At 54.2% G+C, this 10,260-nt stretch overlaps 1 protein-coding gene across 2 annotated transcripts in view; it reads left to right on the top strand.

The window, feature by feature from the left end:
• The window catches only part of SHKBP1 (SH3KBP1 binding protein 1), an 11,813-nt gene extending 2,256 nt beyond the window's left edge, over positions 1–9,557 (top strand). Inside the window, exons 7-18 of one of the 2 annotated variants that reach the window (XM_037047444.1) lie at positions 812–973; positions 1,055–1,145; positions 1,235–1,425; positions 1,955–2,070; positions 2,767–2,854; positions 2,956–3,072; positions 5,371–5,541; positions 6,808–6,963; positions 7,300–7,396; positions 8,435–8,613; positions 8,902–9,013; positions 9,136–9,557. In XM_037047444.1, the coding sequence (XP_036903339.1) occupies positions 812–973; positions 1,055–1,145; positions 1,235–1,425; positions 1,955–2,070; positions 2,767–2,854; positions 2,956–3,072; positions 5,371–5,541; positions 6,808–6,963; positions 7,300–7,396; positions 8,435–8,613; positions 8,902–9,013; positions 9,136–9,373 (1,718 nt within the window). In that variant the 3' untranslated portion in view covers positions 9,374–9,557. Of the gene's footprint in view, positions 1–811; positions 974–1,054; positions 1,146–1,234; positions 1,426–1,954; positions 2,071–2,766; positions 2,855–2,955; positions 3,073–5,370; positions 5,542–6,807; positions 6,964–7,299; positions 7,397–8,434; positions 8,614–8,898; positions 9,014–9,135 lie in introns of both variants that reach the window. The other variant, XM_037047443.1, reaches the window with a different exon arrangement.
• The last annotated feature ends 703 nt before the right edge of the window (positions 9,558–10,260 follow it).

Genomic DNA, 10,260 nt, shown 5'->3' with positions numbered 1-10,260 from the left:
GCCGCAGACCCCCCCCCCGCACTGGGGACCTGGCCTGCAACCCAGGCATGTGCCCTGATTGGGAATCAAACCGGCGACCCTTTGGTTCACAAGCCCACACTCAATCCACTGAGCTACACCAGCCAGGGCTATGCTATTGTTTTCTTAACTTAGCTCTGCCTTGTTTTTTTAAAAATCATTTTAGATAGAAGCTTAATATCACTCCCTTTCTACCATAAATATGTAAACACAAGAATAAGACCCAAGCATAACAGTGTTATTAAACTCTGGCTAGATGCTTTTTTTCTGCCAAGGGGACAGACTTCCATTTTTTAAAAGGAAAAATTAGCAAATATTGAAAAGATAGTCAATATTATGGCTCTCTAAACTGATTCTTTCTTTGTGATAGACCAAAAGGAACTGAAAAGGGAGTAACATGCTGTGTGATTCGGTTTTACTTAGTGCAGTGTCCCCACACCACCTAAATTCTTTTCATCAAAAGACTATCTCCCTGGCTGGTGTGGCTCAGTGGATTGAGTGCCAGCCTACGGACCAGAGGGTTGCTGGTTCAATTCCAAGTCAGGGCACATGCCTGGGTTGCAGGTCAGGTCCTTAGTGGGGGGCGCATGAGAGGCAACCACACGTTGATGTTTCTCTCCCTTTCTCCCTCCCTTCCCCTGTCTAAAAGTAAATAAATAAAATCTAAAAAAAAAAAAAAAGACTGTGTTCCACACATGGGGAAATCAATATCTGGCTATTTTAAGGGCTTGCTCTGTGGCCACTATTACAATTACTGCAGTTATTGTCACTCTGCCCCTTCTCTGTGCCATAGTGTTCCCAATGAAGCGGCGGAACCGGCACAGCCTGGTGGGACCCCAGCAGACAGGGGGACGCCCAGCACCTGTTCGAAGGAGCAACACCATGCCCCCCAACCTGGGCAATGCAGGGCTTCTGGGCCGCATGCTGGATGAGAAGACCCCTCCCTCCGTGTCAGGTGTGCGTCTGTCTCCTCGGAGGCTGGGACAGCCAGTGGGATCCCTGTGCCCCTGTGCTGATCTTTGCTCTCCCCTCTAAGGGCTACCGGAGGAACCAGGGATGGTGCGCCTCGTCTGTGGACACCACAACTGGATCGCTGTGGCCTATACCCAGTTTCTTGTCTGTTACAGGTGCTTGGGAAGGGTGGTGGCAGGAGGCTTTGAGCCCTGTTGATGGGGAGGGCTTGGGGTGAGGGTTGTTATGTCCCCCAATCCTCCAGGCTGAAGGAAGCCTCTGGCTGGCAGTTGGTGTTTTCCAGTCCCCGCCTGGACTGGCCCATTGAGCGACTGGCACTCACAGCCCGGGTGCTCGGTGGGGCTTTGGGTGAACATGACAAGATGGTGGCCGCGGCCACAGGCAGCGAGATCCTGCTGTGGGCTGTGCAGGCGGAAGGCGGTGGCTCTGAGATAGGTATGGCGCCAGGCTTTCCCGGAAGCCTCTGTCCTGTACAACCCTGTTCCAGTCTGTGGTCTGTTAGAATTTTCTACCCCATTAGCACTGTGTGGCCTTTTAAAATAACCCTGCTGTATACTTCTCCAACCAGTAAGAGCTCTTTGCGTTATTAGGATGTTCCAACACTTTAGAATTCTGGACCCTGTTAGAATTCCTTGGCCTGGTAGAAAAATCCACCCACATACAATTCTGTCAGAGTTCACTGCCCTGTTAGATTTCTTTGCTTTGTTGGAATTCTTCATGCCAGTGGAATGCCAAGCCTATTAGACTCTGTGTTCTCCTTAAAAATCTCTGACTCGTTAACTAATCTGTTCCCTCGCAAATCTCGATTCTCGGGAGGACTCCTGTAATTCCTAATGGAATCCTCTGTCCTGTGAGGGTTCCATGGCCAACTGACCCCTCTGGGCCTCGGAACTCTTCCTGCCATTCTTCTTTCTCCCCCACGAAGCCCTTTTCTCTCTCTCCTGGCTGACTGCTCCCTCAACAGGAGTCTTCCACCTGGGGGTGCCCGTGGAGGCCTTATTCTTCGTCGGGAACCAGCTTATCGCTACGAGCCACACCGGGCGCATCGGCGTGTGGAATGCCGTCACCAAGCACTGGCAGGTCAGAGTCTGGCTCTCTGTTCCCCGGTGTGCAGCCTGCACACACCTCTCGAGTGGGGTTTCTTTCTGCCCCGCCCCACCCGGACAGAGCCGGCAAGCCCAGCCGTGGGCCAGAGCCTGGGCGTGTGTGTTAAAGGCCTAAGGAGCCTCAGGGAGGCCTTCCTGGAGGAAGGACTGCCAAGCTTATAAGAAAGATGGGTGGGTTTGGAAAGGAGAGAGGATTTTCTAGGCACCGGCTGGGGGAGATGGTGTAGGAGACAGAAACCCAGAGAGACACGTGCAAACATCTGTCATTCCTTCTGCATCTACCCCTAGCCGTGTCCAAAATGTAGAGAAAGCACATCTGCTAAAGGAGGGAGGAGGAGACAGAGGGGAGAGACAGAAAAGTGGAAAGAGGTGACAGAGAGGAACCAGGACTGAATGCCTGTGGGAGATGAAGGGACCCAAAGAATGGACGGCGCTGCATGGAGAGGTGTCAGAGACGCAGCATCCGGGAGAGGCCCAGAGGTAGAGGCAGCGACCAAGAGATGTTTAGAGATAGAAACAGATCAAGACAGGCCGGCGCAGGCAAGGCTGGGGAGAAGTGGACCTAGAAACTCCGGGTGGGCTCTTGCGGGGCTGGCAAGGGCCTGTGTGTGGGGAGCTGCAGAGGCAAAGGCAGGGAGGGACTCCCGACCACAGTCTGCCCTCCCCCCAGGTCCAGGAAGTGCAGCCCATCACCAGCTACGATGCAGCAGGCTCCTTCCTCCTCCTGGGCTGCAACAATGGCTCCATCTACTATGTGGGTGAGCAGCACCTGCCTGAGCACCTCCCCTGGAAAGTGCGAAAGGAGGGGAAAGGCTGGGCTCCTTGAACAAACCTGCTGTGTGCTCTGTGCCCACCACAGATGTGCAGAAGTTTCCTCTGCGCATGAAGGACAATGATCTCCTTGTCAGCGAGCTCTACCGGGACCCTGCAGAAGACGGGGTCACAGCCCTCAGCGTCTACCTCACCCCCAAGACCAGTAAGCTATGACCTGGCTCCCCACCACCATCGTGGCCAGCCCCAGCCCATAGCTGCCTTCTCACTGCCTGTGTAGTGTGACCCAGTGAGATTTAATGGAAGAGGGGACAGATTTACCTTTCACTTAGTCATTCAGCAAATACTCACCAAGCACCGCTTGTATATAAGCACTGTTCCAGACACTGGACAGCGGCCAGCCTCCCCACCAAGGGCAAAGTTGACCACTAGCCGTTCATCTGTGGATTCCTTTCCCATCTCTGCAACTGGGGTGTGATGCTTGTGAGCCCCTAAGACAAAGAGGAGGCGTATTTTACGGTGGACCAAGCTGAGTTTTATCACTTGGGACAGTTTTTTTTTTGTTTCGTTTCCTTGACCTCAAATAGAAAAAACTTGATTTTTATTTGCTTCTGTTGAGATCTCATTTACATACCGTAAAATTCACCATTTTAAAGTGTGCAATTTGTTGGTTTCATTTTTTTTTTTTTTAATTTTCTTTTACCTTTGTGGCTCACACACCCTCAGCCAGGGACCTGGCCCGCAACCCAGATGTGTGCCCCGCCGGGAGTTGAACCGGTGACCTTTTGGTTCACAGGCTGATGGTCAGTCCACTGAGTCACACCAGCCAGGGCTCTTGGTGATTGTTAGTAGATTCACAGCGTTGTGTAGCCGTCACTACTATCTAATTCCAGAATATGGTTTTTTGTCACCCTGAAAAGAACCCCTGAACTTGTTAGCAACATACCCCATTCCTGCCTCCTGACAGCCCCTGGAAAGCTAATCTACTTTTTGTCTCTATGGGGTTACCTCTTCTGAACATTTCATGCCAAGGGAATCATATAATATGTGGCTTTTGGGTCTGCCTTTTTTCACTTAGCATAATGGTTAATTTTTTAAGATTTTATTTATTTATCTTTAGAGGGGAAGGGAAGGAGAGAGGGAGAGAAATATCAAGGTATGGTTGCCTCTTGTGCATCCCCTGCCGGTTACCGGGAACTGGCCTGCAACCCAGGCATGTGCCCTGACTGGGAATCGAACCGCTATCGCGTGGTTCGCAAGCCCGCGCTCAGTCCACTGAGCTACACCAGCCAGGGCCAATTATTTTATTTTATTGTTTATGATTAGTGCTTCCTGGATCCTATGATATCTTTGCCTACCTCCAGGTTGTGAAGATCTCCCCCTGTCTTTTCTTCTAGAAGCTTTGTAGTCTTAGCATTTGCATGTAGGCCTCTGTTTCACTTCAAATTAGCTGGTATATATGGTGGGAGGCAAGGATTATGGTACATTTTTTTTCTAGCAGGAATAAATTAATATTACACCTAAGTTCACAGCATGTCGTCATGTAAGGCCCCTTTCTTTTTTTTAAATTTACATGTAGTTGGTATATAATACATTAGTTGTATTAGTTTCAGGTGTAAAATATAGTGATTCAACTCTTTTATACCCTACCATGTGATCACCCCACAATTCTGTCAACGTGCAAACTATCACGGTATTATTGACTCTATTATTCCCTTATTATTCACCCATCCCCCACCTATAAGGCCCCTTCCTTATTTCATTTATTTATCCCTGTCCTCCCCACCCTATGCTACTATTCAGTCATGACTAATGTTTATGTTTTCATGTGTGTGTCCCCTCACCTGGGCGTCACGGAGAGGCTGGAATTTGTACGACAGCACCACGTGTCTGCCTCAGTTGGGCCTCTTGTTTTGTCCGCCTTGCCCTGGGTCTGATGTCCGTCCATGTGGTGATGCTTAACTCAGTCTGCTGCTTTCCACTGCACAAAATATTACATGCACATTTTCCCTACCCCCAGTTAAACTTTTAGATGGTTCATGGAGCTGGTGGTACTTGCAAAGTAACCCTTCCCTTCTGGGGAGCTGGCCACAGCAGGGAGTCCCTCAGACGCACTGGGTTGCACGTCCTCGTCTTGCTGTCTGTTCATATATGTCTTTATTTTTTTTCTTTCTCTCTCATTCCCACTCTGTTGGTGTGTCTCTCTCTGTCAAGAGCCCTCCCCGTGACTTGTTTGCCCAGCTCCTCGTCTCCCCATTTCTGTGGTCCCTCTCTCTCTTCCCTCTCATGTCAGGTCTGCCGCTTCATCTTAACATCTGTCTCTGGTTCCCTCTCTCTGACCTGTCACTCTGTGTCCCTGTTCCTCCATCTCCACACCTCCTCACCCGCCCGTTTTCATCCTTCCCTCTCTCCTTGCTTCCCGACTCTCTGTTCTTTATCTGTCTGTCTTGTCTCTGCCTTGGTTTTTGTCTCACTGCGGCCCTGTCCCTCTCTTTGTCACCAGGCGACAGTGGGAACTGGATTGAGATTGCCTACGGCACCAGCTCAGGGGGGGTGCGGGTCATTGTGCAGCACCCCGAGACGGTGGGCTCGGGGCCGCAGCTCTTCCAGACCTTCACTGTGCACCGCAGCCCTGTCACCAAGATCATGTTGTCGGAGAAGCATCTCATCTCAGGTGGGCCTGCCGGGCTGCCCTGTGCCCTCTCCCTGCGGGCGGGGTGGCTGATGGGAGCATGAAGCCAGGCAGACATGAGTTTCCACTGGGGAGGAACGTTGTGCAGGGAGAGACCTACAGGGGAGAGAAGTTAGACCTGCGACGGTGATCGCAGAAGTAAGAGGACACTATAAAGGGGACAAGTTTGAGGGAGTAAATAATTGATCAACAAATGTCTTTTGAACACCTACTGTGTGCCAGGCACACACAGTGATGAATGAGACAGGCCGAGTGTCTACCCTGGTGGAGCAGATGTTCCTGTGGGGACGACAGACAAATTAATAAAAAGTATAAATTAAGCCCTGGCTGGTGTAGCTCAGTGGATTGAGCACGGGCTGTGAACCAAAGGGTCATCAGTTCAATTCCCAGTCAGGGCACATGCCTGGGTTGTGGACCAGGTTCCCAGTGGGGACCACAGGAGAGGCAACCACACATTGATGTTTCTCTCTCTCTTTTTCCCTCCCTTCCTCTCTCTCTAAAATGAATATATAAAGCCTTAAAAAGGATTTTAAAAAAGTATAAATTGATATCAGGCAGTAATGAGGGCCATGGAGAAAAGCAGAGCTGTGTGAGGAGCTAGAGATTGCCAAGGTCACGGGATAGTGTGTGGTCCTGGGAAGGCCATTCTGAGGAAGGACCTTTAAGCAGAAATGAGGAAATGAGCAGCGCAGATCAGTGGAGACAAGCATTACAGGCAGAGGGAACAGGCATGGCAGAGGATACGCGGTGGGAGGATGTTTGATGTGTCTGAGGAAAAGCAGGGACCCTCTGTGCGCAGAGTGGAGTGGGCAAGGGAGAGGGTGGATCGATGGGGGCGGGTCTTCTCTGTGAGCCACAGAGAAGACTGTGTCCTTGGCCCGACCGACATGGTGCCGCAGGAGGGGTCTGGGGCAGGAGGGCTGTGACCTGATGCAGGTGTGCATAGTCTCCCTCTGGCTGCATGTGGGACGGGCGATGGGGACGGGCAGGAGCAGGGAGCAGAGGGAGGAGGCGGCTGCCATGGTCCAGGCGGGAGACGAGGTGAACAGGAGCAGCGGGAGGCAGCCGACAGGGTGAGGTGAGATCTGAGTGGTTTTGGAGGCAGAGCCAATAGGAATTTTGACCATTTGGACTTCGGGGAAAGAACTCAGAGGGATCTGAGTCCTCACACCTCTGAAGGTTGGTCCTCCTGGGCTGGGGAAGGTGGGCAGCAGCAGCCCTCCTGACCTGTTGCCCTCTGCCCCTCAGTCTGTGCTGACAACAACCATGTGCGGACGTGGTCTGTGACTCGCTTCCGTGGCATGATTTCCACGCAGCCGGGTTCCACCCCACTCGCTTCCTTCAAGATCCTGGCTCTGGAGTCGGCCGACGGGCATGGCGGCTGCAGTGCTGGCAATGATATTGGTGCTTCCTAGCCCCTGGCTGCCTACCCCACAGACCGACCCCCTTTGGCCTCCATTGACCCCCTGTCTGATCCCCTTTGACCTTTCTTTACTCCCATCTCCTCCTGTTTAGTTCTGTTGCCCCCACTGATTCCTGCTAACTGCCCCCTGACCTGGGACCACCCCCATCCCTGATGGACCTGAACCCTGTTGACCGTTGCTAACCCTCAGCCCTCTCTGACCCCACCCAACTTCAGCAATTTAGGGCTGGGGTCCTAGTCCTGGGATGGGGCGGAGCCTCAGGGTCTGGAGGTCCCAGGCACTCAGCAGGCCTGACCCTTGTGCCTCCCCGGCCCAGGTCCCTATGGCGAGCGGGATGACCAGCAAGTGTTCATTCAGAAGGTGGTGCCAAGTGCCAGCCAGCTCTTTGTGCGTCTTTCATCCACTGGCCAGCGGTGAGGACCATTCATCAGACGGGGAGGGTGGTCAGAGGAGAAGGCAAGAGGCCGGCTGGGTGATGGAGGCCAGAAGGAGGCCTCAGCCAAGTGGCATGAAAGAAGCGGGGGCTGGTGGGGAGCAGAGGCCTGGTCCGGGTTGGGGGGCTGGAGGCAGCAGAGGTGTGACACACTGGTGGGAGAGACGTTGGGGAAGGTGGCACCTGTGGCGGAGCTTAGAGACTGCCCCGTGTAGTCAGGCAAGGAGCCCCGGTTGGTTTGGGGCAGGTGGCCAGGAAGCTTTAGAAGGGCATTGGCTCTAGACTGGGGAGGAGGCCAGAGATGGTTTTCTTAAAGAGGCGATGGAGCTGAGGCCTTGAGGATAAATAGAAGTAAGTGTGCCAGGCTGAAGGAACAGCGTATGCAGAGGCTAGGAATGGCTAAGTAGGGTAGCCAGTGAGGTGCCCATGGCCTCTGGGGCCAGAGCACAGAACTGGAGGTGAGCAGTGGGACTGCCAAGGGGCAGGGCCTTGGTGATCGCATGGAGGGGCTGAGACTGTCCTGCAATCCTGGCTCCATGGCTGCTATGACGGACAGACTGGCATTTGGACAGGAGGCCAGGGAGGGGGCTGGGCAGGTGCTTGGCGGAGAGGGCAGGCTTGACCAGGGCAACGTGTTGGGCTGGGCGGAGGGGCCGTTGAAGACATGCAGGAGCCTGATACATGAGGGACGGATACGATGAGTTGAGGGATGCACCTAGGGTGACGCTCAGGCCTTCCCTGGGGTGGGAATGGGGGAAGCAGCAGATTTGGGGGAGAGTCCTGAGGCCCACATGGGACACATGGCAAGTGTGAAGGCAAGGGACATCCAAGGAGCTGCTGGCCCCCCAGGGCCAGAACCCAAGAAAGTAGATTGGAGAAGGATGGAGAAGCCTGAGGGTGGAGAAGCAGGAATGGAAGCCACATTGGTGGGGCCTGTGGCCTAGGACGGGTGTAAGGATGAGAAGAGGGAGCAGGCCAGGCCCTGGGGTGGCCAGGGTGACCCCTCCCTCCCTCGCAGGGTATGTTCCGTGCGCTCCGTGGACGGCTCGCCCACCACCGCCTTCACGGTGCTCGAGTGCGAGGGATCCCGGCGGCTTGGCTCGCGGCCCCGGTGCTACCTGCTCACTGGCCAGGCCAACGGCAGCCTGGCCATGTGGGACCTGACCACCGCCATGGATGGCCTTGGGCAGGCCCCTGGTACTCCCCACCCCACCTCAGTCCCACCCCAAGCCTCACAGACTCACCCTGAACCCCTCTCCACATCCTCCTTCATCATGAGCTCCTTCCTCAAGCCCTTGCCCTCTGACCCCTTCCTCTGCCCTCCAACCCCTCCTTGCCCTTACTTTTTAACTCCTCTCCGTTTCTGACCCCTGTCCCTTGACCTCTGCATCTTTCCTCCTGACCTCAACCCTTGCACTTCACCTTTTCCCTTGCCCTGCAAGCCTTGTCCCGTTCCCTGACCCCTGATTCCTTGCCCCCTAGCAGGCGGCCTGACAGAGGAAGAGCTGATGGAACAGCTGGAGCAGTGTGACCTGGCCCCACTGGCGACCTCGAGGGGCTCTCTCCCTAGCCCCTCCCCCCGCACTTCTCTCACCAGGTAGGCATGGCTCCACTCCCCCTTCTGTGCCATGGGGGGAAGGACAGAACACGGTGCCCTTGGTAGGGGTGAGTGGCCTAGTTGCCTCATAATGGCCTGCACTGCTCTCATCACCCCCGCAGTCTCCACTCAGCCTCCAGCAACACCTCCCTGTCTGGCCGCCGCGGGAGCCCCAGCCCCAGCCCCACCCAGGCTGAGGCCCGGCGTCGTGGGGCAGGCAGCTTCGTGGAGCGCTGCCAGGAACTGGTGCGCAGTGGGCCAGAGCTTCGACGGCCACCAACACCAGCGCCCCGGCCCTCCACGGGTCTTGGGGCTCCCCTTGCACCCCCCAAGATGAAGCTCAATGAAACTTCCTTCTGAATGCAGCTGCCATGGTGCCTTTGGATACCCAGGTCCTGGGGACTCTGGTTCCTCCTTGCTTCCTGTCAGAGCCCTGGGTTCAGGGCCAGGGCCTCCTAGGAGTGGTCACTGTTACTAGATCCCCCTACCCCTTTTCTGGAGCCAAAGTCACCCCTCGCCTAATAAAGTTCTCACTGCCAACATCTTCCTTACATTCTTAGAGGATTTGGGGACCCCCCCCCCCGCAGGGAAAGGCTGAGAGCAAGAGAAATGTGGGGCCCGTCTCTGGCTGTAGACTCAGAGACATCTCTCTCTCCTGGTTTAAGCAAAAAAAGGAAATGTATAGGCTTACATTCAGGTTCAGGCATGGCTGGATCCAGGGATTCTCAGTTAGGTTTTCCCTCTCTGTGCCAAAATAACTCTGGGTAGCTCCTTAGCAACTGTATTCTCTCTAGCAGCCACAGAAATCATGAGACTGAACTGGCTTGAATTGAGTCAGATGACCATCCCCGAACCAATCCTTAGGGCCAGGTGAGCTCACCTCCACGTTGACGGTGGAGGGGGATTTCTTGAAAAGTGAATCAGGGCTTTGTTACCCCAGGTGGGGATGCATGGCTGTAAGTCAGCATAAACACAGACGTTGTCTGTTGCCACATCCTTAACATCTGTGCTCCAAACCTCAGCATTCCCAACACCTTGCCCACGTCCCTGGCTGCCCAGTCCTTCACCTCTGCTGCCCACACCGGAGAGGGTATGTGAGGCACATAAGTTCAGTTCACCGCAGCCTGACATCCTTGAGATCTTCCCTCAAATCATATCCGTTCCTATGGAAACTCCTCAGGGAAATTTTCAGCATCTTTTCCTTGGACCAATGAAAGGGAGGGAAAGTGGGCCAATAAAGGATTTTA

Source organism: Sturnira hondurensis, unplaced genomic scaffold, assembly GCF_014824575.4.
Source record: "Sturnira hondurensis isolate 20B ecotype Veracruz unplaced genomic scaffold, ASM1482457v3 Scaffold0005791, whole genome shotgun sequence".
NCBI classification, from domain to species: Eukaryota; Metazoa; Chordata; class Mammalia; order Chiroptera; family Phyllostomidae; genus Sturnira; species Sturnira hondurensis.
The sequence above is the reverse complement of the archived record's forward strand: the minus strand, read 5'-3'. Positions and strand labels throughout refer to the sequence as shown.